At 38.5% G+C, this 27,979-nt stretch overlaps 1 protein-coding gene across 2 annotated transcripts in view; it reads left to right on the top strand.

Annotated features, from left to right (window-relative positions):
- AACS (acetoacetyl-CoA synthetase) overlaps positions 1 to 27,979 on the top strand; it is an 87,782-nt gene that overhangs the window by 39,803 nt on the left and 20,000 nt on the right. For both annotated transcript variants that reach the window (XM_074205374.1, XM_074205375.1), the window contains exons 9-14: positions 529 to 609; positions 3,307 to 3,431; positions 11,307 to 11,371; positions 12,024 to 12,146; positions 19,052 to 19,165; positions 22,113 to 22,238. In XM_074205374.1, coding sequence (XP_074061475.1) covers positions 529 to 609; positions 3,307 to 3,431; positions 11,307 to 11,371; positions 12,024 to 12,146; positions 19,052 to 19,165; positions 22,113 to 22,238 — 634 coding nt within the window. The remainder of the gene's footprint in view (positions 1 to 528; positions 610 to 3,306; positions 3,432 to 11,306; positions 11,372 to 12,023; positions 12,147 to 19,051; positions 19,166 to 22,112; positions 22,239 to 27,979) is intronic.

Here is a 27,979-nt window from a genome sequence, read left to right as displayed (position 1 = left end):
CCGGCCTTGGCTTATTTGTTTATTTTAGGCTCTTGGCTGGGGGTCCTGCATTCTACCTGCTGCTTGGCTAAGCCTCCAGCTGCCTCATGGGGCACATTGATGGCGTGAGCAGAGCCAGGCCAGCTCCTCTTGTGGGAAAGCTGCACTCACTGTCTGTGTCCACAGCAGAAGCTGTTCACCTTGGGGGCCCATCATTTTTCTTTTTTAGCCTACAGTTGGCAGGTTCCACTGAAGACCATTAGTCTATTCAGCACCAGGAAACATGGAGAATTGTAAAGCACCTTGGCATTTTCCTGTCCAGTTCATTAGCATTTCCCAGGTATCATATTCCCAGGTGGCAGCAGGATGACCTGATGAAATTACTCATCCCTTCACAAGGGCTTGGAAATCAAGTTTCTTAGAATGGGTAAAAGATTTGTATTTTTTGAGAAATGTGCTTGAGTTACATGAATACATTTTGTAGTAAGATGTCTTGTCTTTAAAAGAAAATAGCTCCATTGATTGTGTTTTTATTCCCCATTTCTGTAGGGCACCCTAATCCAACATCTCAAGGAACACATGCTTCATGGAGACACAACCAGCAGTGACATCATTATGTACTATACCACAGTAAGTATTTTGGTTTTAGTTCCAGAGGCTAGATAAGATTGTGTGTGTGCCTAAATAAAACTCTCCCCTCCTTTTTCTCTTCCCTTCATCTGTGACTTGGAAATACTTTCAGTAGTTCAGCATGTTGTTTTCCCTTACTTCTCTTTCTTTTCTCTACAACCGTGCACATTATTAGAATCTCCAGGGTAGTGTATAAAAAAAATCAGACCATTTTGTATCATTAGTCTATGAGGAGGATTCTTCATCTAATCCCAATGTGCTTATGTGTCATTATTGTCATTGGGTCTTTTTTGCAGTTGGCCAAATACCACCCTGTTCTTGCTGCCCTTGTGATTTCAGTATATGCAGATCTTGGGATATGGGAGTCTGAGAAAGGATTGTTTACCTGAGTAATAGAATAGAAAGACTGTCTTGGGAGCATCTGGTAAAGTCTAGGTCTCTCCAGTCTGAAAGGATTAGGATTGATGGGGGTTTGGTTGAGATTTTTAATTTGTGGAGACGGACATATAGAGCAAATGAGATTATTCCCCACTGAATTCCAGACATTAGGACCACCCTGGCCTGCCCTTGTTGAAGCCTGAGAAAAGTAAGCTTAAGGACAAATAAAAGAGAATGCTACTCTGTATTCAGAGTAGTAATCATAAGGAACTTTTTTCCTTGAAGAGTAATACATGATGAAAATATGAATAGATTTAGAAATACAGTCACAAATGTTCTAGCAGAATATAAGACTTTTGAGGGAGTACTGTTTTACTTTTGTATCCCCAGAGAGTGCCATAGACAGAGTCTCTTAATACTTTATTTAATTGAAAGAGAAGAGACTCTAGAAAGCATTTTGTGCAGTTGTCTTGTTTACAAATGGGAAAACTGAGTCTCAGAGACATACTTAGGCCAAGAAGTTAGTTAATGGTGAAGTGAGAACTAAGACACAAAAATCTTGACTTTTTGTCCAGTATCTTTTCCACTCTCACCATATTGTCTCTGGGAGTGAAAAAGATAAATTACTAGATAACAAACCAAAATGATTTATTTGAAATTTCATGTGTGAATGGCATGTCTCCCACTGCTGTCTGACATTGGTCTCTATTAGAGGATAACATTTTGGCTGAAGGATCTGCATGGTTTATTCTGGGCTGGAATGGGGATGGGGGGAGAGAAGTAGTTCTCTCTCAGACTAGGTTTGGGTTATGTGGTGGTAAGAAGGTGGGAGAGTAGAGATAGTAGCTGATATCCACTTGGTAATCTGTGTTGCTCAAACATGTGGATCCAAGGAGTATCTATACCTTTGAGGAGAGCTGACATTTGGCATCTGCCCCTGGACCAGGTTTAGAGTAAGCATTGGATGCCATTATTCATTTAGATTTCTTAAGACTGTATTCAATAAATCAACATTTTATGGCCTTGAGGTTTTGAATTTTAAAAAGCACCCATTCTCTAAAGGGAACAGACAGTTCATCTGTCGTATTTGGGGTTTGATGACTTAAAACAGTAGGACCTTTCATTGTTGATAGATTGTGGATCTGGAATGTTTTTTCAGAGGGTAAATTTAAATTGAGGATATGCTGCCTCTTAGGGTTTGAAATGATTTCATCTTCATGCAGACTATTTGCATCATAACCTGTTTAGCAAATGAGATAATGGATTCCAAAGTGCCTTAAACTCAAAAGGGCTATACACTTGTGAAAGGTGATGACTGTCTGTAGCATCACATAGTAATCATTATCAAGTGGCTACATCTACACGTGCCAAGTGCCAACTGTACTAGGTCAGTGCCGACTCCTCTTTCATGTCCTTTTGCTGTCACGTTGGTTGTGAGTTGAGGGTGAGCAGTGCTCTTTAGGGCTCCTAGATACTGCTCTTTTCTTTGTTGTAGTGTTATCAAGCTGGAGAGTGGGTTGATTTTTTTTTTTTTTTGGTAAAATGAATTTTGTGGTCTTAAAAAAATTAACAGTGTTTAAATGAGAGTTGCAAGCTAAACTTAGTTTTCTTTTGTTCTTTCTGTAATACTGAATGAGAAAGTTTATCTTGGCTTTCTTTGGAAAATTGGGTTTTGTTATTGTTGGCTAATGCCAAAGATGGAGGAATTAAGGGACCTTGCAGTGTGGAATGCTTTGGTGATTTGTGGTTTTGTGATTTTCATAGTGCTCACCTATGTAGTGAATTATCTAGGCAAACAGTTTAATAGATTTATAGCTTGAATTTCTTCTATTCTTTTTTCCTTTGCATTTTTCAGGTATGATTACATCAGGGCACTGATTTTCCTTGTTAAACTTTATCATTTTACCCTTAATTGAGGAATTATACCCCAGAGAATACAGTATTTCATTTCCTTATTTAGAGGATTCCTAGAACTAAATGAGGGGGAGAGTGGTTCTCTAGTTTTTTATTTACTGCCAAGTGAGCTATAGTGTCTAGAGTTGGTCTCTCTTATGTATGGACATAAGATCTGCTCTTTTCCCTGCCTGACTTGACTCTTGCTTGCCCCATTGCCTTTTCAAATTTCTTTGACTTAGCTATGGTATTGTTCATATGCCCTACACATCCTTTCATGCTGCACTGAATGTATAAAATGTCTAATTGTGGGTGGGAACAGGCCTTCTTAACCCATCATAGATGGCTGCCATCCAAGTAAATAAAATACTGAGTGAATGGAGAGATGTCTCTTGGTGTAAACATTGGCCCTTTTGTCTCTTCCAGATTGGCTGGATGATGTGGAATTGGCTGGTATCTGTGCTTGCAACAGGAGCTTCGGTGGTTTTGTATGATGGTTCTCCCTTGGTCCCAACTGCTAATGTGCTGTGGGATTTGGTGGATCGACTAGGGTAGGTAAATAAGATGCTAACACCTGTTGGTTATCACTGAAGAAAAAGATTTGGAAAGTAATGACAACTATTTTCAACATGTGCCTTAAGGCAGCTAATTCGGAGTTTGACTGGGAAGGGTATTTAGAACAAAACTGAAAATACTCTCTTTTTGCCCTGGTACAAAATTGGGATGATTGTCCTTGGAATATTGTATGCAGTTCTGGTCCTAGGAAAGACAGCTTAAATGATTGAGGTGGAAGCAGCTTGAGAATAGACTAAAATGATGACCCAAACCCTCTTTGGTCTGGGAAAATGAAGACTCAGAGAGAGGAGGGGGAGGGAGATGACTGACGTCTGAACAGTCATGAAGGATTGCAACAGGATGAATGTAGATTTACTCATCAAGCCCTGGATATTAATGGGTTTTAGAGGATCCCTCTTAGAGCTCAGCTGTAGAAATTATGGACCATAGAATGCAAACACTCTTAAACAAGAGGACAATCCAAGTGAAAGAACCAAAAGGAAGTCTCCAATGGGTTGAGTGAATCCTCTGTGCAGATTTTAGGGAAAAAATTGACAAGATTATAGCCATTGAGAACATGTGGAGGGGATTTGGGGCACAAGTATAGGGTAGGCCCTTGGCAGTGAGATGAGATATAAATTGATTGACACCTAAGATAATGGATGATAGGGTTGTAATGTATGATTAAAGTAGGTCATTTAGGGCTATTTGGGTCACGTTGGGAGGTTGGTCAATCTACACTCAGCAGTTTGCCACCAAAGCATGATACCAGATTATTAAGAACACTCCTGCTTCCTTAAAAATGACCAGTTGGTTCTCATTAGAAGAAGAAGAATCTTGTGTTGGTTCAGTCATTGGAACTGATTCAGTGTGATAGTTCTTAGCTTCTTTTATTAAAGAAACACTATTCTTTGAGCCAGCCCCAGCTTTCTTCCTGGATTTAATGACAAAATATTAGGATTTTAGGGAATTACACAAACCAGTATAAACTGAGATACTGGCCATTTCTTTTGTGCATGTGGATTCTAGGAAGCATGGTGGGGGTGATAATGAAGTGGACCCAATATTTACCTTCCCAAAAGACGTCAAAAAGATGCTTTTTAAGAGAATCGTATTTTGCTAGGTAACTTCCCCAAAGGATTTATTTTGGTTAATATATTTTAGCAATGTTGCTTCTTTTCTCTTTGGCTGTTTGGATGGTTTTTTAGTTTATAAAGAGTCTAGATACCTTCCTGAGACTGGGAGTAAAACCCCAACCTGAAATGTAATTACTCCTAAGCTTTGAACTATATTCATGGTAGAACTAGAAGGAGGATTGATTGTTTTTAAACTTTTGTCCATTCATCATTTAAATATAATTTTGTTTGGCTGGTGTAATATTTAAATCCTGACATTTGGTTCATATTATTAGACTATTTCCTAATGAGGTTATTTCTTGAGAAAGGTTAATAAAATCCCTTGGAACTTGGATTGAAGGAAGGTCTTCACTCTTTATATATCCACCAGGCTGCAGATAGAGAAATTCTGTTGGTGTGTTTAGAGGAAAATGTTTCTCCTCATTATGTTAGTACAAAACTGAGGACAAGGTCCCAAGGGAATTTAAATTGTTATATTTATGTTTATTAATGAAAGCGAGGGACTAACTGGCAAGGAAGCAAAGTGAAATAGGATGACCATTTCGTCAATAACTGAAGGCAAATTTTGAAGGGAAGGGAAATGACAGACTCTGTTTTAACTTTATCTCCCTCTTTCTAAGAGAAGCTTGACAATGAATTTAATGCACTCTTTAAAACTATTGTTTCCTCCTTAGATTAGTTATTGTTCAGAATTTGTGGAGTTTGAAGCAGAGCCCTTGAAGCTCCAGTGATGTTTTAACTAATATAGGCAAATTGGTCACTGAAGATTTTTCTTTTAAATTTATCACACACAGGAATTTTGAAGTAATTAACAAGAGTTCTTTTGTTTAAAAAAATAGCTGTTCTTTTGTTTTTTTTTATTGGGGAACTATCTAGGACACATTGTGTGAGGTAATTCGGATGAATGGTTTGTGTTGAGGACAGATCTCTGGGCCCTGCTGGGTTTTGCTAGAGACTGGACTTGCTTACTTTTGCTTATCTGTGACTGAGCATTGTCATCATCCTGTGGTAAGAGATGGCTGGATCAGCTATTCTCTTAGTGAAAGGTTTTGGGAGTTACTCAGGGCTCATCCAATAGATGATGACTTTGGGAACTGCCTGGAGTCTGAATAGTGCCTTGAAGCCCCCACCTGCTGAGGGCTGCCCTCCTGGCCTGAAAGAACCAGAGAACCCACCCTGTCCTGGGCGGGGCTGCCAAAGACCTTGTTAGTGGTGACACCAGTTGGGCCATGAATTTAGTGGCATCTTTGCAGTTCCTCTTAGAAGTACTCTGGGTATACATGTCCATAGTACTCCAAGCCATTCTTCTCATTGACCTCTTCTAAATTTGGCAGAATTCTGTGGCTGGTCTCCTGCCTTCTGGGGAGTGGGGAAGAGGCACCTCTTTCTAGAGCTCAGGTAGATGCTACTCACTCTGACTTCTACCTGTCAACTGACTGATCTAGGCCACCCTTAGGGAAGGGAACTCCCCTCCCTGGTCCCCTCTCCCAAGCTGCTTAAAACCTAGAGAGAACACCTTCCTGAGGCCAAACTCTTAGGGTCTTGTAAGACTGGATGAGATAATGGATGTAAAATCAACCTTAAATCCTGCTAATCTTTTTTTTTTTGTGGGGGTGGGGTTTGCAAAGCAGTGGGGTTAAGTGACTTGCCCAAGGTCAGACAGCTAAGTAAGTATTAAGTATCTGAGGCTGGATTTAAATTCAGGTCCTCCTGACTCCAAGGTCAGTGCTCTATCCTGCCACCTTGTTGCCCCCAAATCCTTTTATTCTTGCTTCTAGCCTCAGTCATCAGGCCTCCAGTCTGATGATGATGACTTTCTTCTCTATCAGCTGCCTTTGGGCCCAGGCAGTTTATATTGGAGTCACATAGAGGAGTGAGTGAGTGGCTAAATGTTTAACAACGAGGCTCCCAGGAAAAAAAAAAAAAACGTGTGTAACACACATTTAAGTTTAATCTGTGTTATTAACTTAGAGACATTCTTGAATCTAGATGATCAAAAAAAGCAAAAGATTGCTCTGAATTGTAGCAGTTTTGAGGTATGAATGGTTATACTGAAAATTTAATAATCTTTTAGCAAACCAGTTAGTGCTGGTTCCACCAAATCTTTGTGATAATCTACCTGAACTCATTCTTCAGTAATTAACAAACTCCTTTCTGGTCACATCCTTCACATCTAAATGATTCTGAACTCTTGGTTGTTGTCATTCAAACCTGTTCTCTTTCCTCTACTGCCTGCTCCCCTATTTCCATTTCCTAAACACCCTTCATCAAATGTCCCACTCTAAAGCTGCCCACTCCTTCTACTGTGTGTGGAACACATGCTTTATATTGGTAGCAATCTTACTCTCATCTTAAATGACTTCCTTTCTCATTTCTTCCATCTTCTGGCTCTCTCTGAACCCTGGCTCCCTCCTGAACCTCTCTGGTCTCCCTTTCTAGCCCTGGCTGCCCCTCTGCTCATCCCTTACCTGTTAGAATACTCCGAGCTCCCCAGTGCTACTTCTAGGTTCTCTCTCATCCCTTGTCACCTCTTTTTTGAGGTTCATTCCATCAATATATACCACTCAATCAGAATTCTAGGAAGCTAGGGTCCACTGACCTCCAGTAGTTTTCTGGACATTCTTACGATCTCTCTCTCTGTCCTCAACTGTTGCCCTCATACTTCAACATTCATATTGATAACCTCCTCAAAAACCTTAATCTCCCATTTCCTCAGTTTACTCATTTCCTATGACTCAGTCCTTCACCTCATCTCAGCTATCCCCAGAGAAGTGGTTATACTCTTGGTCTGCCATCCCTCACTGAAATTTCCTTATCCAATCAAAATCTGTCATTCCCCAACTCCAAACTTCTGTTCTCTGGCCTCAGTGTGATCTCCAAACTCTGTCCTTTTCTCTCCCAGATCACCACTCCTTTCCTGGCTACACTCTTATCCTTTTCTGTCTTGATTTCTTAGAGTACTGGTTCAACTCTACAATGACCTCTTCTGTTGAATCCTTAGTGTCCCTTATCCTGACAAAGATCTGGTCCTGGCAAGCTTCAGTTTAGGATAACTCCCACCTGCTTTTGCTCCTACTCATCCTGCTGAATCTCAGTTCTACTCAATTAAATTGAATCCGTGGGAAATGTTAATGGAAGTTACATGAAATATTCCAAAGTATCTACTTGCATGAATGGTACTTAGCAGACTCCTAGGACTTGGCTTTAATTCTGAAGACAGCTTCCAAAGTATATTGGACTTTATAGTTACTAAAGGTTTAAAATATTTCCTGCCCCATGGGATACATTAGAAGTCTTCCCAATAAGATCGAGTGACACAAGCTTGTTCATTTTCACTAATATTATTCAGTTTTGTATTAGAAATGCTAGCAATAGCAATAAGAGAAGAAAAATTAAAGGAATCAGAATGGGGGCAGTGTTTCTTTCTTTCTTTCTTTTTTCTTTTTTTTTTTTTTTTTAGGTTTTTGCAAGGCAAATGGGGTTAAGTGGCTTGCCCAGGGCCACATAGCTAGGTAATTATTAAGTGTCTGAGGCCAGATTTGAACTCAGGGACTCCTGACTCCAGGGTCGGTGCTCTATCTACTGCACCACCTAGCCGCTTCAGTGTTTCTTTTCTTGTACATGATATGTTCTACTTGCAAAATCCTAGAGATTAAACTAAAAAGCTAGTGGAAATAATTAATAATTTTAACAAAGTAGAAGGATATAAATTAAACTCATATAAATCATCAGAATTTCTCTATATTACCAACAAAATCCTGCAAAAAAAGAGATGGTAAGAGATATGCCACTTAAAATAACTGTAGACAACATAAAATACTTGGGAGTATACCTGCTCAGACAAACCTAAGGACTACATGAGCATAATTATACAACTTTTTTATACAAATAAAGTAGGATCTGAACAATAGGAGAAATAGATTCTTCATAGATGTACAGAGCCAATATAATAAAAATGGCAATTCTACTTATTTAATACCTTTCCAATTCTCAAAAACTTATTTTATTGAGCCGAAAAAAATAACAAAATTTATTTGAAAGAAGACCAAGAATATCAAAGGAATTACTGAAAAAGTATAAAGCAAAGTTGTTTAGCAGGATCAGATCTTAAATACTAATTATCAAAACTATCTAGTATTGGCCAAGAAATAGAAAGGTAGAACAGAATAGAGAGGAACAGAATAATAAATGATTATGGTAGCCTTGTGTTTGCCAAATGTAAAGATTTTAGATTATGCGATAAGAATTCACTATTTGGTAAAAATTGTTGACAAAACTGGAAAGTAATCTGGCAGAGATTGGGTATAGATCAGTATTTTACATCACTTACCAAGATAATGTCAAAAGGGATACATAATCTAGACAGGGAGATATAAGTAACTTAGAAGGCCTTGGAACATTATCTATCATATTTATGGAGAGGAGAAGAATTTATAAATAACCAAGAAATATAGAGCATTGTGATCATTTTTATTACATTAAATTAAAAGGTTTTTGTACAAATAAAAGGTAGTCAAGATTAGAAGGAAAGAAGAAAATTGGAACTTATAAAGATGTGAGTTATTCCCCAATTGAAAAATGTTCAAAGGATATGAATAAACAGAAGAAATCAAAGCTATATGTAATTAAATGGAAAAATACTCTAAATCATTGTTAATTAGAGAAATGTAAATTAAAACAACTTTGGAGATATCTTATACCTAACAGACTGGCTAAAATGTTAAGAGAAAATGATAAATGTTGAAGAGAATATGGAAAACTTATAACATTAACACATTGTTGGTGGAACTATGAATTGATCTGTTTTGGGGAGCCATCTGGAATTATGCCCAAAGAGTTACAAAACTATGAATGTATATACCCTTTCACCCAACAATGCCATTATTAGATATTTCCCAAGGTGATCAGAGAGAGAAAAAAGAAAAGAGCCCATATCTTCTAAACTACAGTAGCTCTCTCAATGGTGACAAAGAACTGGAAATTTAAGGGATACCTGTCAGTTGGGACATGTTAAACAAGTTGCATGCAGTATATGTTTATGATTAATACTACTGTGTTGTGAGAAATGAGGAGCAGGTTTGTTTTAGAAAAGCATGGACAGAATTGCATAAAATAATGTTGACTGAAATGAGCAGAACCAAGAAAATGTTGTATATGGTCATAGTAGTATCGTTCAAAGAATAACTGTGAATGACTAAGTTACTCTCTGTATTATAAATACAAAAACTACAAAAGACCCATGTCAAATAGTGGCCTTCTCTAGTGTGGGGTGGGAAGAGAGGTAGGGAGACAGTTCAGAGCTTAAAAATGTAACCCTTCTCAACACTCTATTCCCTGAAATAAAGATTGACAATTTACAGTCTTAGGGAGTTGGCTAGAATACTAAAAAGGCAGTTGTTTTAGCCAAAGTCATATGCCAACATTGCCATAAGTAATACTTGATTGCAAGGCTTTCTTTCTGTACACTTTTCTATACATACCATACTTCCTTTCAATAAAACAAAATCAAATTAAAAAAAATTCTTAAGACAAATTTCTATTACTTGCTTTGCATAGAGTCCCAGAGGAAAGATCAATAATCATAATCGAAAGGAAAGATGGATTTGAGAGTCCTGAGGAGAGTCCTAGACTCAGTTTGGAGCATTGGGCTCAAGGAAGCTGAATAGAGTAGAGCCATTCTGTTTGTTTTTGGCAGAGCTTTGGGGTTAAGTGACTTGCCCCTGGGACTGAATTTGAATTAGGGAGTCCTAACTACACCTATCTTCTCTAAGCAGAGCCATTCTGGCTAGTGGCATTTTGTTCCTGGTTTGGTTGGGAAAAGACTTCTCCATGTGTACTTTCATTTGTTCCACCACTTTCCAACATTGGTGTGAATAATGGAGAATGCACTGTATGAACCATATTATACACACACTGGGGTTATTGCTTATGTGATAGGGAAAAAAAGTGATCTCAATGTCCATGTTTCCCCTGATTCTTCCTTTGATGTGGGTAAGGTATTAGAAAAAGGTGAAAGGATACTGATTTACTTCTCTTTGTTGCAGTTAAATAAAAATATTTTTCACAATAATACATGTTTGTCAGTAGCATTAGGTAATAATCATTGAGTGTGAATATTTTTGGAAGGTTAGGATCTTGATCATCTGGGGAAAAATAAAAATGATCAAAGTGATTTGATTCATGGCAAAAACATGAATTTGTGTATAATATTTTTTGAGAAAATTGCTGTGTTTTATCAGTTTTATTAGTGAAAATAGCTATGTAATTACAGGCAAGTAGACTTCCCTTCCATTTACTGTAGAACTTAGAACTCTGGAAGTGAAGGCATATAACCCTTAACCCATTCACTAAAAGAGGAAATATTTACATTAGTAATCAAGTAATCAAGGACATTTGATTTTATAGTTTTTTCTTTTAAAACAGAATATTTAGGATCATGTAAAGTTATGTATACTTAAAGCCTATTTAAGTGTAGATGATGGGTTTGGGTAAAACTAATTGCTATAGGTTTGAAGATAACAGATTCTGAATGTGAAATGAACAACATGTTTCCTAGGATGAGGAAAGATTTCATAAGTTAATATTAATCATTCATACAACTCTGGAAAGTAATATTTTTTGATTTAGGAAAGTTCAGTTGAAAGTAAACTTGTCAAAGTTAGAAAGTTTTAATATTTGACATATTTTTTTTAAAATTTGTTTTCTTTCCATAACCATGCCTTTTCTTGCTCTTAGAATCACAATTCTTGGAACTGGGGCCAAGTGGCTGTCAGTCCTTGAAGAGAGAAATTTGAAACCAGGTAAGAAGACTTTTTTTTAAAATATCATATCTTAATTTTTAATTAAAGATTTTATTTATTTTGAGTTTTACAATTTTTTCCCCCAATCTTACTTCCCCCCCCCACAGAAAGCAATTTGTCAATCTTTACTTTTTTTCCATGTTGTACATTGATCCAAGTTGAGTGTGATGAGAGAGAAATCATATCCTTAAGGAAGAAACGAAAAGTATAAGAGATAACAAGATCAGTCAATAAGATATCTTTTTTTCCCCCCTAAATTAAAGGGAATAGCCTTTGAACTTTGTTCAAACTCCAAGGCTCTTTATGTGGATACAGATGGTATTCTCCATTGCAGACAGCACAAAATTGTCCCTGATTGTTGCACTGATGGAACGAGCAAGTCCATCAAGGTTGATCATTGCCCCTATGTTGCTGTTAGAATATACAGTGTTTTTCAGGTTCTGCTCATCTCACTCAGCATCCATTCATGCAAATCCCTCTACGCTTCCCTGAATTCCTGTCCCTCCTGGTTAAGAAGACTTTCTAAAGCTTTTGTGACACTCATTTCTGCCAAAGAAATAGACTATATTTAATTCTGTATTTCCTCTGTGTAAGTGACACTTTTTTTAAAAATTGATTTTAACTGTAACCTTTTAATTGTCCTTTATTTTAGTGGAAACTCACAATCTTCAGACTCTTCACACTATCCTCTCTACAGGATCCCCTTTAAAAGCCCAAAGCTATGAGTATGTTTACAAATATATAAAGAAAAGTGTCCTCCTTGGATCTATCTCAGGTAATGCTCAGGGTGCTGAGGGAGGGGGTGTAAAGAACAGAGGTGGGAGGTTATGAGTGCATCAAGGGAATATTTGGCTTTCAGTTGGTATCATCTTTGTCCATCCCTCAAATACTCTTAAGACCAAACCAAAAGTCTCCTTAATGGTTGATTTAAAGCTGAAAATATCTCTGTTGTTAACTCTAGACTATTTTTTCTAGTCATTTATATGTCCTTGGTTGAGTTAAATTTCCCTAATTACCCTTTATATTAGTGCTTCTCATTTTTAAAAATTTATTGATATATTTGGTTTGATCACAATAGTTAACTCCCCCAAAATAACCAAATATACCTCTTTATACAGTTCATTAATGGAGAAAAAAACTTAATAACAAAAAGGTAGAATATGTCCATTTACTAATACTGAATGTTTTCTTTGACTAAAATGTTTTCTTTCCTTGTTTATTTTCCTTATAACATTATAATCACTATATTTATATATTCCTTTGACTTCTTCACTCTACCTCACTTCTTGTATTTCTCTGAATTCTTCATTTTTTCTCTGAATTCTTTCTCTGAATTTTCTCTGAATTCTTTTTTTTGGTTGGTTGGTTGGTTCTTATCCTTCAGTATGGAAGAAGACCAAAATGACATCACTATGTTTGAGACAAATGACAGCGTGTCCAACTGTGGCTGATCAGTATCTTTTTTAACAGTGCTAGTAAAGACAAAGAATCCTAGTTTTTATGGTGCTAATTAGCATTCATTTGACAGATGGTACTCTAAACGTGAACTCCTTATCCAGTGACCCCAGAGTAGATATATTGACAGAGGAACAGAATCATATCAATTGACATTATCTCTATAAGAGAAATTAAAGATAGAAGGAAATTATAGCTGAGTAGAATGATGATTCATAGCTACTCCTTAGACAATCAAAGAAAGGAGGTTTTATTATATGGCCAGAGGCATATAAATATTATAAATAAATATTATTTCCTGACATTTGAGCATCACATATCACAGAGCTAAAGATAAATAATTACAAAGAGACATTCATGATAATAATTACAACTTATTGACCAGTGTCGGGTACTGAAGATGAGGAGAAGAATTCTATAAAGAACTTGATTAAGAATGTTAAAAATAGGGGCGGCTAGGTGGCTCAGTGGATAGAGTACCGGCCTTGGAGTCAGGAGTACCTGGGTTCAAATCTGGTCTCAGACACTTAATAATTACCTAGCTGTGTGGCCTTGGGCAAGCCACTTAACCCCATTGCCTTGCAGAAACCTTAAAAAAAAAAAAAGAATGTTAAAAATTGTGTACATGTAGCTGTGGAAAAAATAAAATACTATTTAAAACAATTTGTTTAGGGGTGGCTAGGTGGCATAGTGGATAAAGCACCAGCCCTGGAGTCAGGGGTACCTGGGTTCAAATCTGGTCTCAGACACTTAATAATTACCCAGCTGTGTGGCCTTGGGCAAGCCACTTAACCCCATTTGCCTTGCAAAACCTAAAAAAAAAAATTTTGTTTAAGGCTCTCCAAATCAGCTACTGTTTTGACATTTGGTGATATCAATACAAAGAAAAAGGTGAAGATGGGAAAAAATACATGGATAAGGAAGGAAAAAGGAATGAATGAAAGAAGCTGAACACTTCTACATTACAGAGAAACCTCATGCCTCTGTGTTATCATGAGCATTTAAATAAAAAGAATTTCAGGGTATTGACTGACCATGGTGAGCATCAAACATAATGATTGCAGAAGACTTATTTATTGATGGGAGAGTTACCCTTGAATCAGTTGTCTCTGTCAGTCAGACCACTGACTTATCAGAATTAAAGTCAAAATTTGTTTTTAAAAAAAGGTAAGAAGAAAGAATAATAATGAGAAGAATATATGCAATTAAAAAGATTTAACCTTGGAGTATTTAAAAAAATAATTGAAAATTTACAATTTACAAAATGAAAACTGGGCAATAGAAATGACCATAGAACATTTATAGTTTAGCCACTATAAATTAATTACTATAACAAAGAGACCAAAGAAAATACCAAAAGTGCCTTATTCAGTAAATATTTATTTGCCAAATGATGAGAGAGGTGGTTGCCAAAAGACAATGCCAGTTAGTCAATAAACACTTTTAAAGCATTTTCTGTGATCCTAGTACTGTGCCTGGGGATAAAAAGAAAGGTAAATATGGTCCTTGCTCTCAGGGAGCTTATATCATAATGGGAGCAGCAACATGTACTTAGAGAGGTCCATGCAAGGAGTTCACCTTCCAATTCCATCAGCTTAGAGTACAAAGTTGTTTGTAAAATCTTAAGAAGAGGATGATGAGCAGTTCTAAGTAGTGTCATCTCATAAAGCAGATAGAATCAGTTAAAAGAAACTTGACAAAACATCCAACTAGGAAAAACTTATCCTGAGGACCTTCAAGGATGAAAGTGAAATGAAAACTACAAGCAATATGTAGTATCCGTTCTTACAGAGGATGTGTGAATCACATTAACAAGGATAAAGACAGAGTCATGAGACTGGACTGAACATATGTATGTAAATATATGTATTTAGATAGATAGAGAAGGTATAGTTATGTAGATAAAAAAGGGCAGAGAGTAAAGATATGAAAAGAATCTCAGAATTCATTAATAGAGAAAGACGGTGACCATGAGGATAGCAGTAACTACAGAATGAGAATGCCCATTCTACAGTTTGTTACAAACTTGTAATAGTTCTCTGTAATGAATTACCTGATAGCCAGTGCGGCTTCAGAAAGGGTAGAGGAACAGTTGATATGGAGTTTGCTACCAGACAACTCTAGGAAAAATGCCAGGAATAGAGCAGAGGTCTGATTACAACATTTGTAGATCTGACCAAGGCCTTTGATAACATCAGTCGCAGGTGTTATGGAAAATTATGTCAAAACCTGGTTGCCTGGAGAAGTTCATCAATATTGTACATCAGTTCCATGATGGCATGTCTAGGTTTGGGATAGGGAACGATGCTTTCAAGATTTCCTATCACTAATGGAGTGAAATAAGCATGTATCCTTGCTCCCATATTTTTTGGCACAATGTTTTCAGCCACATTATCAGACGCCTGCACTGAAGATGAGTATGGCCTTCAGGTCAGGTAGTGCATTGAGGGTAAATTTTTCAGCTTGAAAAGACTACAAACCAAGACCGAAATGGAGGGAGTGTTGGTGCAGGATCTTCTGTTTGCAGATGGTTGTGTACTCAATGCAGTCTCTGAAGCTGAGATGCAACAAAGTATGGATCGTTTCTCTACTGCTTGTGCTAATATTGGTCTAACAATGAATACCCAGAAAACCCAGGTGCTCCATCAGCCAGCACCTTACCTTCCATATTACATCGATTACAGCAAATGGAGAAATTTTGAGTATTGTGGACAAGTTCACTTGCCTTGGCAGTGTCCTTTCCAAGTAGGAATACATTGACAATGAGATTGACACACACATAGCCGGAGCTAGTATTTGAGAGGCTCTGAAAGAGTGGGAGAGAAGAAGTATTAGACTACCAAACTGAAGGTCTACAGAGCCATTGGCTGACCTTATTACTCTATTCCTGTGAAACCTGGACAGTCTAACAGTGACATGCCAGATGGCTTCCATTTAAATTGTTTTAGGAAAATTCTGAAGATTACCTGGCAGGAGAAGATATCAGACAGTGAGGTCCTTTCTCGAGTTAAACTGCCTAGCATTCCAACATTACTACAGAGATGCAACTACTATGGGCTGAGCACCATGTTAGAATGCCTGATGTATGCTTGCCAAACAACTATTTTATAAAGGACTCACACAGGGCAAATGCTCACGGGGGGGGGGGGGGTGTCAGAAAAATCAAAACAAGAACACTCTCACGGCCTTTCTTAAGCATGGGAGACTGGCACAGGACTGTCTAGCATGGTATGCCCACATCAGGGAGGGTGCTGTACATTATGAACAAGGCAGAGCTGAAGCAGCTCAAAGGAAATGTAAGTTTAGTGTAACCCTTCCAGGGGTTCACCTGGACCATTTGTACCTGACTTAAGGTGGAGCATTCCAAGACTAACCCAGCCTGACACTGTAACTTGTCTCTAGCATAGTGATTTTGTTTTTGATCCTCTTCAATAGCAAAGGATAGCAACCACCAAACCACTAGCAGGAACAAGCAGACTGTCAGAAACAGTATTCAGCCCTGGATTACATTGTCAGCATTTCACAATTAACTAAAAGTTTCAGGGAGCTTAAGATCTCATTGTTTATTGATTACTGAAAGCATTTGATTCAGGAGAACATCTTACACAACAATTTTTTATGGCCAAGTGTCTCTTATTCTTGCATAAAGATCATTCAAGCTTCCATGGAAGAAATAACAATAGAAATAACTGTGTTCATTGACCTTCCAATAATAATGAGGAGTAAAACAGAAAATGTATGCTTATCAAAGGTCTCTGCCACAGTGTCATTGAGAGCCAGAGTAGACTCCAGGTAAAAAGAGGGATTCCCTGTGGATGGTGAGATCCTCTAGTTTAGCAGATGCCTTTTTATTTATCAAGCCTAAGACATCATAACCTCCTGGAAGAGATCTGAACTCAAAGTATTTCAATTTGTTTTCCCACACAGAAAAGAGGAAGTAATGGAGGATGGGCCATTGCCCAGGGTTCAGTCTGCTTTTGAATGGCCCCTTATGGAACTTGTCCAACATTATGAAAAATGTAGACAGACAGTATAGATGGACTACATTTGGGATTGCTGGACTGAAGCTCCCTGAGAAGAGGGATAGTTTCCTTCTTTGTATTTGTATCCCTAGCTCTCAGGGCCATTCTTGTTGCAAAGTAGGCGCAAAATCAAAGTTTGCCAATGGATTTGATTTCAGGAAACCCCAAGGGTCTTTTCTGAAGGCTCAACTTTTCCATACTAACATTTTCCTGGTGTCGATAATGATGGGAGGCATGGTTCATCACTGCTTCTAGGAACTAAAAATGAGTATCATGCAGATAGGAGTGGAGAGGTGCCTGGTGAACATGAGGAGGAGGGCCAAAGAATAGGAGGAAAGGAAGAGAAAATTGGACGAGTAGTTGTGCAGGAGGAAGAAAAGTGGCCAAAGTGCGGGAGGATGAGAGGAAGCCTTCTGCAGATTGGGTGGATGCCCTTTGGTAGATGTGTGGGAGGAGATGGACAAGAATGGCATAAAGTGGGTAGACATGGAGAGAGTTGGAGGGAACACCCAAATCCTTGAGATCTTGGGTTCATTTGAATGCTGAGTATGATGCAGTAATTCTGTTAGGTTTATATACCACATTTTTTCTAGCCATTTTCCAAATTGTTGGTTACCTATTTTATCTCTACTTATTGGTTATCAGAAATAATATCGCCATGAATGTTCAGACTCCCCTCCCCCCTTTCCCCCAGGAACCACTTTGAGATACAGTCTTAGCAGTGGGGTCTCTGGCTCAAACAATATTAAAAAGTTAGGTTACCCCAGATGATGTTCATGGCTCCACCAGCAGTAAATGACTTTGCCTCTTCCCACAGTGCACCTCACAAAGGGTTTTCCCATCAGTCAGTGAACCCAGGTCCTCTGCTGGGCTCCTGGCATACAGAGACAAAAATAGCACTTCCTAGAAGGGAGAGCTGACTTAGGGGGCCACCCACTTACCCATCTAGAATGTCCTAAAAGTCTTTGTGTGGTTATCAATCTATGCTAAGTCCTTAGAGAATTTGTACCATATCAATTGGGAGGAGGCAGTGGCTATTGGGAATAACAAGAAAGCCCTTAGGGAGCAGGAAACTTTTAGACTGGGCTTGGAAAGGAAGAGTCAGATGTGAGGAGGGGAGCATGTTCCTGGCCCAGGGACTGGGGTGGGCAGAACTGTGGAGGGAGGGTGGGGTAAATGTGTGTGAAGTAGTAAGATGAGGGAATGTACTGAGGGCCTCACAGGAATTGGGAGGGGATGGAGAGATTTAAAGGCTCCTTTTTGAGTCCCAGGTCATGTGGAATCATTGGAGTTTCTCAACCAGAGGAGTGACATGGACAAAACTTGGGTTTGAGGAAAGTGACTTTGGTCCTTGTGTAGCAGACAATTGTCCAGGGCAGAGAAGAGGCAGGAAGACACTCATAGGGCAGGAATCTGAGCAGGAAAGGAGGAGGCAGTGCCTGGGAATGCTAGTGGGTGAGACTAAGGAGCTAATTCTCAGGGATCTGGACTGAGTTGGCCATGGCCCAGACAAAGGCACCCTGAGCGCTGGCTTCCAACCTTTACCATTAGTTGGCTCGTTAACTTCTGGGACAATCACTTGACTGCGCTCTCTGGAACTCATTTCCTTTGTAGAATATTAGGATTTTTAGGATTTTTTTTTTTTTTGCAAGGTGGTGGGGTTAAGTGGCTTGCCCAAGGTCACACAGCTAGATGATTATTAAGTGTCTGAGGTCATATTTGAACTCAGGTACTCCTGACTCCAAGGCTGGTACTCTATCCACTGCACCACCTAGCTGCCCCCAGATATAGTTTTAAGGAGAGGCTTTGGATGGTTTTTTTCCTGGAAACCTCATCAGGTTGGAAGCCTCTCACTAAGTCAGAGGCAGAGTAGTGGACTTCAACTCATGTCTTCTGGTCCTGGTGACCAGTATGGAGGAGTGGATGAGAAGATGCCTCAAAGGCAGGAATAATCTTGGCTCTCGCCTTTTTGTCAGTCTGATTTTGTGACCCTCCCTCTCCATAGGACACTGCTTCCTCTCTTTGAAGCACCCCTGACATTCCTGAAAAGGAAATGTCACAGTGATTCTTAGCATCTAAACCTATCCTAAGAGAAATGATATTTGTCATCCTTTGGGTTCTTGGCCTGGGTGCTAGTTCAGACAAAATAACAGCTTTCTTCAGTTGTTTGAATTGTGAATCTTCTTTTTCCTTCTCATTGCAGGTGGTACTGACATAATTTCCTGTTTTATGGGTCAAAATGTTACAATTCCAGTTTACAAAGGAGAAATTCAGGCCAGGAATCTGGGCATGGCAGTGGAAGCATGGAGTGAGGAAGGTAAGTTACCTGCCCCATATCTTTCTTTAAATAGAATCTCATAATTTTTGAATGAAGTAGGTACCTTTAGAGGTCATCTGACTCAACTCTTTGTTGATTAAAAAGCCTGCCTCATACCCAGCAAAGAGACTTCCAGATTTTTCTTTGAGATCTCACCTTTTCAGCAGAATAATCAATTGATTATGAGAAAGTTTTTTCTTATAATGAATCTGCACTTAAACCTTTGTACTGTTTACCTATTGTTCCTAGTTATGCTCTTGGGGGACAAGTAGAATAAATTTAATCCCATTTTCATGTGGCAGCCCATCAAATAGGGGAAGCAAGCATTTATTAAGGCATGACAGTGCTTTCACGAACATTCATTTGATACTTACAAACCTAGAAGATAGCTGCTATTATGATCCTCACAAGGAAACTGAGGCAAACAAAGTTAAGTGACTTGCCCATGGTCCCATAACTGGTAAATGTCTTAGGCCAGATTTGAACTTTAGTCTTTTTTTTTTTTAAAGGTTTTTTTTCAAGGCAAATGGGGGTTAAGTGGCTTGCCCAAGGCCACACAGCTAGGTAATTATTAAGTGTCTGAGACCAGATTTGAACCCAGGTACTCCTGACTCCAGGGCCAGTGCTCTATCCACTGCGCCACCTAGCTGCCCCTATATCTTGTAATCTTGGTTCTATCTTCTGGAGTCTGCATCCATTCTCATGTTTCTCTGAATTTTTTTTTTGCAAGGCAAATGGGGTTAAGTGGCTTGCCCAAGGGCACACAGCTAGGTAATTATTAAGTGTCTGAGGTCAGATTTGAACTCAGGTCCTCCTGACTCCAGGGCCAGTGCTCTATCCACTGCCCCACCTAGCCACCCCCACAACTAGGCAATTATTAAGTGTTTGAGGCTGGATTTATACTCATGTCCTCCCAACTCTAGGGCCAGTGCTGTATTCACTATGCCACCTAGCTGCCCCATGAATTCTCTGTAATTGTCTCTTTCCTTGAATATGACATTATTGCATTTCTTTCACATACCATGCTTTGATCAGTCATCCCAGTGGATGAGAATTATATGTCTTTCATTTTTTAACTATTCTTAGATTCGTGAATATTCTTATTTCTATGGGACCTCTCTTTTTTCTTTTTGAGTTCCTTGGAATATATCCCAGGGATATCATTGATTAGAGAGCTCAGTAATTTTTTGAGCATAATTCCTCTTGATTACTGGAATAATTGGTCTAAACCACAACTTCATCACCAGTGGATTAGACATTCTGACTTCTAAGAGTCCTCCGGCTTCTCCAGACTATATACTTCTAGGTCTTTCACCTCTTCTACACGTGACTTGAACTTAAGGCCCTTAAAAGAACTTTCATTTAAAAAAAAAAGAATTCTGTAATTCAGAATCAACACCACTTATTTTGACAAGCATTTCTCCAAGCAGCTTCAAATGAAGACTTGCCTTTCTTTGTACAGTCAAGCTTTTCAGTATCCGTCCTAAAATTTGCTGTGTCTACATGGACATAAAATTCCAAATATGTATTGATCAGGGCTGAGTCATGGGACTTTCATTTCCTTACCTAGCATCAAGTGCCTTTGTTTTCTTTTAAATGATTGGGTCAGAACAGTTGTCTAGAAGTGTTAGGTACTCTTTGGTCTTAGGCTTCCATTTTTCTCTGTAAAATGAAGGTAATAAAACCCTAAATCCTTTTGAAATTGAGTAGGTCTCTCTTTCAACTTGCAGAGCATTTTCCCCTCTTGACATCCCTTCCACAGCATAGTTTAATGTACACTCTGCTTTTTGGGAACTAATTCTGGTTCTTCTTGTTTGAGTCTTTGTTATCCTTGTTTGAGTCCTTGTTCTGTGATTGATTGATTGATTGCAAAGTAAGTACAGTGGGAGCAGCACTCAGACTTTGTTTGCTTATGACTCTTAACAGTCCAGGGAGGGACTATCAGATGGCATCTGCCATCAAACATTATTAAGTGTTTACCATGTGCCAATGGGTTGAAAAGTTCTGGAGATGAAATAAAGGTGAAAGGATGTGTTCCTGTCCTCGGGGGGAACTACACAAGGATAACCTGGTGCATACAAGGAGGAAAACATCAACACCTCAGTGCCTCTGATTTTCCAATATTACCAGCATATCTTGGTCAGAGCAGAGGAAAGCAAATTGTTGCTTCCCTTCTTTGAACTCTTAATATTTTAAATTCAGCCCAGGATGAGATGATCTTTTTTGGCTGATTTCTCCCCTGTTGATTCACCTAGAGTTTGTAGGCTGCCAAAACTGCCAGACCTTTTCCACTGGAACTTTGTTTATATTTGTGAAGCTGATTTTTGGAGTAGGGATTTTAGGCAGCTTGGAGGGTAGTAAAGAAGACACTAGATATCCTGAGCTATGACCTTTGACTTCATCTTTTCTGGGTGCTAATTTTCTCCTGTGTAAAATGAGGGAGTTGAACTCATTAATCCCAAAGTACCTTCCCAAATTTAAGCTTGTGATCTGATTAATTCAGGTGTAGAACTTTATGTTTATTCCTGATATATTCCATCTTAGGAATTTTGGCCTATTGTTCTAACCTGGCAAGATCTTCTGGAATTTATGCTGTCATCTATGCTAGCTGCCCAGGGCTTCATGTCATCTGCAGATTTGATAAGCAACCCATCTCTGAAAGCACTTGGAGAAGTTAGTTAAATGTTAGATGGTGTGTTATTCCTTTCAGTATTCAGTAAGGGCTCAATAAATATGTGGTAACAATCTTAGTACTATAAGTAGAAGTCAAGAGCTTGTTGACCTCAAAAATCTTACTGGAAGAATAAAATTGTTCCCTATTACTAGATTGGCCTTTAGGCTTTTGATTTGTTAAGAAAATAGAAATTAAGGAGATTTCAGAAAATGTGAATTTTTGTGGGTTTACATATGTAATTCTTTTTTTTCTTTCTTTTTCCTTCACATCCAGGAAAGGCAGTGTGGGGTGAGAGTGGTGAACTGGTTTGCACCAAACCAGTACCCTGCCAACCTACATACTTCTGGAATGATAAGAATGGTATCAAATACAGGAAGGCTTATTTCTCTAAGTTTCCAGGTAAGTCTGAATGACCAGAAACCTGACTTGGTTGACTACTCTGTGAGCCTGAATTAAATTTTCCTATCATTATTCCCTTCCCCAATAGATTAGTATTGCCTAAATGAGCAGATGGACTTTTCATTCTGTCAATGGTATGTGATAAATTTTTCATAACTATCTTAACATCTTATGCTTGAAAACTTGCTAGTAATTGTAATCTGGGCTTAGTTCGATACCACTCCCAACCCATCCAGAGTCTGTTCTTTCCCCGAACCACTGTGGTTGAGCAGGGACAGCCTCAACAGATGATCAGCATGAGCATCTTGGGGACAGCTTGCTCAGTCATGGTGTGTACTTATCTTGGGAGAAATGAGATATGAGAAAAGTTATTTAGTTATTTTTTTTTAGATTATCAGCTAAACTATTATCCAGCCATTATAGAGAAGCAAGTAAGAAGTGCGTTTTGGATCAGAACATTGCTCAGACTCAGAGACATCCTAGCTCTTGATTTTTGAGAAGTAGTGCCTTTTCCTGAAGTGGAGGGGGGAGCCCCCTCTTATTTAAAACTCAGCTTCCTAGGTCTTCCTTAGTTTAGTTTATAACCAATGTCAAGTTATCACTGCTATTTAACTCATTGAGACAACCATCTGTTCTGGAGTTATTTATATTAAGTGCTTAGTCTCCAGAAAGATAATTTAGAGTCATCAGAGTCATATTTTGAGAATTGAAAAGTTTCAAGTGACTTTGGATGGGGAGATGTGCTTCAGCTTTTATTTCTCCTCACTCTCTAAACCCTCTGCTGTGCTACATATGATCATATGAACCCATCATATGTAGAAGTCCGTTAACTAGCAGCAACCTTGGTAGTTGCTGCAAAATAGGTGTTTAGTAAATAATTGAATGAGCTAGGTTGCAAATTACATCTAATTTCTCATTACTGAAGAAAAATAATTTGATTGAATTAGTTTGACAGGTGATAACAGGGGTGCTAGACAGACCTTTTCTCTTTGGTCTCACCATGAGTTTTGATTTGCTGTCAAAAAACTTCATTGATTTGAAACTATTTGAAGAAATGCTCATCTAAATTAGTTATGACTGAATTTTAGAATACTTTTAAGAAATGCAGTTTTCTTTCTTTCAAGTACATGCTGCTAACAGAGTATTTCTGAAGATTCAGGAGGACCTGCATTAGTGAATGGATGAGTTCATATAATTAGCAGAGCCCCTTACATGCAACCAGATGGCACAATGGACAGAGAATTGGCCTTGGAATTAGGAAGACCCGAGTTCAAATTTGATCTCAGACACTTACTTTTTGCCTCAGTTTCCTTCTCTGTAAAATGAACTGGAGAAGGAAGTGGTAAATCACTGAAAAACGACTGAATAACAAAACTGTAGGCAGTTTCAAAAAATTAGAACTTTCTCCTCTCCCATTCATCCACTCCATCTTTTTTATGTGCTTCTTTTTTTCCTAGCAGACCCTTTCTTTTTAAATGTTTGTTATTCATTTGTGTCCCCACTCTTCCTGACCCCATTTGGAGTTTTCTTGGCTAAAATAGTGGAGTGATTTGCCTTTTCCTTCGCTAGCTCATTTTCCAGATAAGGGTAATGAGGCAAAAGATCTAGGTGATTTGCCTAAAGTCACATGGCTAATAAGTGACTGAGTCTGGATTTAAGTTCAGTTCTCCCTGACTTCAGACCTGGCACTCAATCCACTGTGCCACCCAACTGCTCCTTTTAAAATGATATAGAGGCTCCAGGTTGAATTTTCACAAGTTCAGAATGAGTAGATTGCAGCAGTTTTACCATACTGGTTTAGTTTGGGTCAGAAAAACTATGTATCTCATTTAGCACACTTTGAAATGAAGACCTTTCAGTATTTTCTATCACTGAGTGAAGGGAGTCATGGCTGTAATAGAGTTGGAGCACATGGGGGGATTGATTAAATTTGACTGGTACCTGAGATCTGTCTGTGGATACCTTTTGGCCTTGCTGATGAAGACATGAAAGCATGTTGGGCAGGGAAGCTTTGCAATATCAGAGACTGGCCCTAGGACTGGGGACTCTGTTGTTTGTGTATCTAAAAAGATAAAGATTTTAGGATAGACAAAGTTTGAGAAGGGGGTGGGGGGCTCATTGTCCATTGACTCATGAAAGAGATGACTAGATAGGCCTCGGGATAGCTGCCTGTCTGTTTGTCTGGACATATATGGACTTGTTTCAAATCCTAAAAGCAGATGTGTTAAAGTAAGCATGTTTCGAATCCCAATTGTTAAGTAAGCATACTTTTGACATACTCATCATTGCTTATAAAGACAGAGATTAAAAACAAAGGCCTAGACTTGACATAGTTGGGATTAATTTAGGGAACTCATTCTCCTGGAAGATTATAGTGAATGTCAACAGAAATAGGCTACAAGAAGAATTTCCATAATTTTGATTCTTCAGGATTGAGATTTCTGTTCTAGATGGTAGTTCTGGATATAGCAATCAGAAAATTTATCAGCCTGACATTGGGGAGAACCAAATAGCCATGCCTTCTCCCACATTGTCACTTGTTTCACCTTCCACAGACACAACCCTTTTTTTTTTTTAAGGTTTTTGCAAGGCAAATGGGGTTAAATGGCTTGCCCAAGGCCACACAGCTAGGTAATTATTAAGCGTTTGAGGCTGGATTTGAACCCAGATACTCCTGACTCCAGGGCCAGTGCTCCATCCACTGTGCCACATAGCCGCCCCAACAGAACCCTCTTCTAAAGGGATCATGTAGTGATTGATATTAGGGAAAACTGAGGCACAAAGTTCTGAGTATATTAGGTCTTTTCAGCTTTTCAGTAAGCCAGAAGACCACAAAGTGAGACTTGCTAACTTCATATAGTTTTGGGAAGTACAAGAGAACAAAGAACAGAAAGTATCACAGATGGAAAACAATATGATTGGATGGATGTGTGGGATGCTTTCCATAGCAACAAGCTCCTTTCATCTTGTTGCTATGGAAAGTTCATTGATGCTGTCTACCTGAGTGGCTAGCTAGGTAGAGTCACAGTGATAACAGTGATAGACAGACTTTCTTGGAGGATAGCCAGTGTTGCAGAGATAATACGTTAGACTTCCTGACATCCACCTGCACCCTTCAAAGAAATTTCTTCTAATTGTACAAGGGTAGTTAGTGGTAAAGAGATAACAGTTTTTTTTCCAGTTAAAGTTATTTATAGGGAATAAACTTAACTCAGAGAGGAAAGCTGAATTTCAAGACTCATGAACTTCTGAACTCATTTGCTGCTGTTCAGTTTTTTTCAGTCATGTCTGACTCTTTGTGACCCCATTTGGGATTTTCTTGGCAGAGATAGTGGAATGGTTTGCCATTTCTTGTCCAACTCATTTTCCAGAGGAGGAAATTGAGGCAAACTGGGAAGTGACTTACCGTAGTCACAAAGTTCATAAATGTCTGAGGCTGGATTTGAATCTAGATCTTCCTGATTCCAAGACCAGTGCTCTATCCATCATGCTATCTATCTGAACTAACTTGAGAGACAAAGAAATAAGGCTCAGATGATTACAGAACAAAATCAGTTTCAGAATGGAATCAAATATAAAATTCTAAATCAGTATTTGATTTTCTTACCCTTATTTGGCAGTTCAGTTTCATTGTTTTTATATTCTATCCTCAGTTGATCATCTCTTCTTTGAGGGTAGGGACATGTGTCTTTGTATCTTCTTTGCCCAACTCATAGCAGCCCCTAAATGCTTATTAAATTGAATTAGATTACTTTCTTGTATAATTGTGTGAAGTTGCAGGAACCCTTGGAGCTGCCCTTCAAATAGCTGACCTGGCTTCTAGAAACTCTGGAGCTTTGTTTTCTTGTGTCCTCTTTCTTTCCTGTCACATTGTTCCAGAAAATTCCTGTGGCCTTCCTCCTAATGAGACAGGGTCCTTGGAATGAATAACCACATCCATGGGTTAGGTTTTTCTTGTGTCCATGAGGAGAGGGAGAGTACAAGTACAGCCAACATAGGTAGGCTGATGAAGAAGGGCCAGTTTAATCCCTGCTGTCACTTTCAAGGCCCTTTCTTTCCTTTGTTGACAAGGTGGCCTAGAGATGAGGCCAGAAGCAACTCCATGCTAAACTGCTTCTAACTGGCCCATCATTGTTATTTTGTAGGTGCTAATACTGCATGGAGGGATATTTTCACAAGTGACAAGTTCTTCAGGACAGAATTGTAGTTACTTTTTTTTTGTTTGTTTTTAGATTTTTCAAGGCAATGGGATTAAGTGGCTTGCCCAAGGCTGTGTGGCTAGGTAATTATTAAGTGTCTGAGGTCGGATTTGAACCCAGGTACTCCTGACTCCAAGGCTGGTGCTCTATTCACTGTGCCACCTAGCCACCCTGAGTTGTAGTTATTTTTCACATTTCTAATGCCCTTGTACTTGGAGTTGATGCTATCTTGTGAACAGCACGGAAATAGACAAGTTTTCTCATGAAACAGCATTAAAAACTGACTACACAAGACCTGGAATATCAATGTGTAATCTTAGCCCAAATTATTTTTTTACATGTATTATTTTTCCTTTTTTTAAGCTTAAATTTAATTTTTTTCCAGTTACATGTAAAGATAGTTTTCAACAATTTTTTGGTAAGATTTCACATTTTTTTCCTTCCTCCTCATGACAATGAGTGATCTGATTTAGTTTAACATTTTTTCATATTAGTAATGTTGTGAAAGAAGAATCAGAGCAAAAGGGAAAAAAAATCATGAGAAAGGAAAAATATACAACAAATTTGATGATATTTGTCCTTTGTTCTCAAAGAAGACCATAACATCAGGGAAGCAATGCCATAACAAGCACATGAAATAGATTTGGGGGGGGGACACTGTGCTGAGTCCCCAGACTCATTTACTCTTCTAGAGTTATCTGGGTCCAGAGGCCAGATATAAATCAGAACAACTGGAGATGGCCCTGGTTACGAGGTAGTCAGGGTTAAGTGATTTGTCCAAGGTCACACAGCTAAGAAATGTCAAGTGTCTGAGGCTGAATTTGAACTTCCTCCTGACTCCAAGGCCAGTGAAAATAGCATGCTTTGGTCTACATTAAGGATCTGTAGTTATTTTTCTGGATGTAAATCTTAGTCCAATTCTTTAAATGAAAATGAATTCTTAAAAATACTCAGTCCTGTGGTAGTAGCTCTCAATCTCTCAGGATTTCCTTTTAAAAACTGAATTTTTTTTCTGAGTTATTTTACTGATTTACTTCAGGCTATATATATATATATATATATATATATATATATATATATATACTTGGCCTATAACTTGTCAGTCTGGGAACGAATTTGATTTTTTACTTGTGTATGTGTGTAAATATTTTAGTTTAGTGTCAGATAAGAATGAAATAGTTTTACATGCCCATAGGGCAACAAAAATGTGCATACCCTTTGATCCAGCAATACCACTTCTGGGTCTGTACCCTGAAGAGATGATGAAAAAGGGTAAAAACATCACTTGTACAAGAATATTCATAGCAGCCTTGTTTGTGGTGGCAAAGAATTGGAAATCAAGTAAATGTCCTTCAGTTGGGGAATGGCTTAGAGAACTGTGGTATATGTATGTCATGGAACACTATTATTCTATTAGAAACCAGGAGGGATGAGAATTCAGGGAAGCCTGGAGGGATTTGCATGAACTGATGCTGAGTGAGATGAGCAGAACCAGAAAAGCACTGTATACACTAACAGCAATATGGGGGCGATGATCAACTT

Source organism: Macrotis lagotis, chromosome X, assembly GCF_037893015.1.
Source record: "Macrotis lagotis isolate mMagLag1 chromosome X, bilby.v1.9.chrom.fasta, whole genome shotgun sequence".
NCBI lineage: Eukaryota > Metazoa > Chordata > Mammalia > Peramelemorphia > Peramelidae > Macrotis > Macrotis lagotis.
The sequence above is the reverse complement of the archived record's forward strand: the minus strand, read 5'-3'. Positions and strand labels throughout refer to the sequence as shown.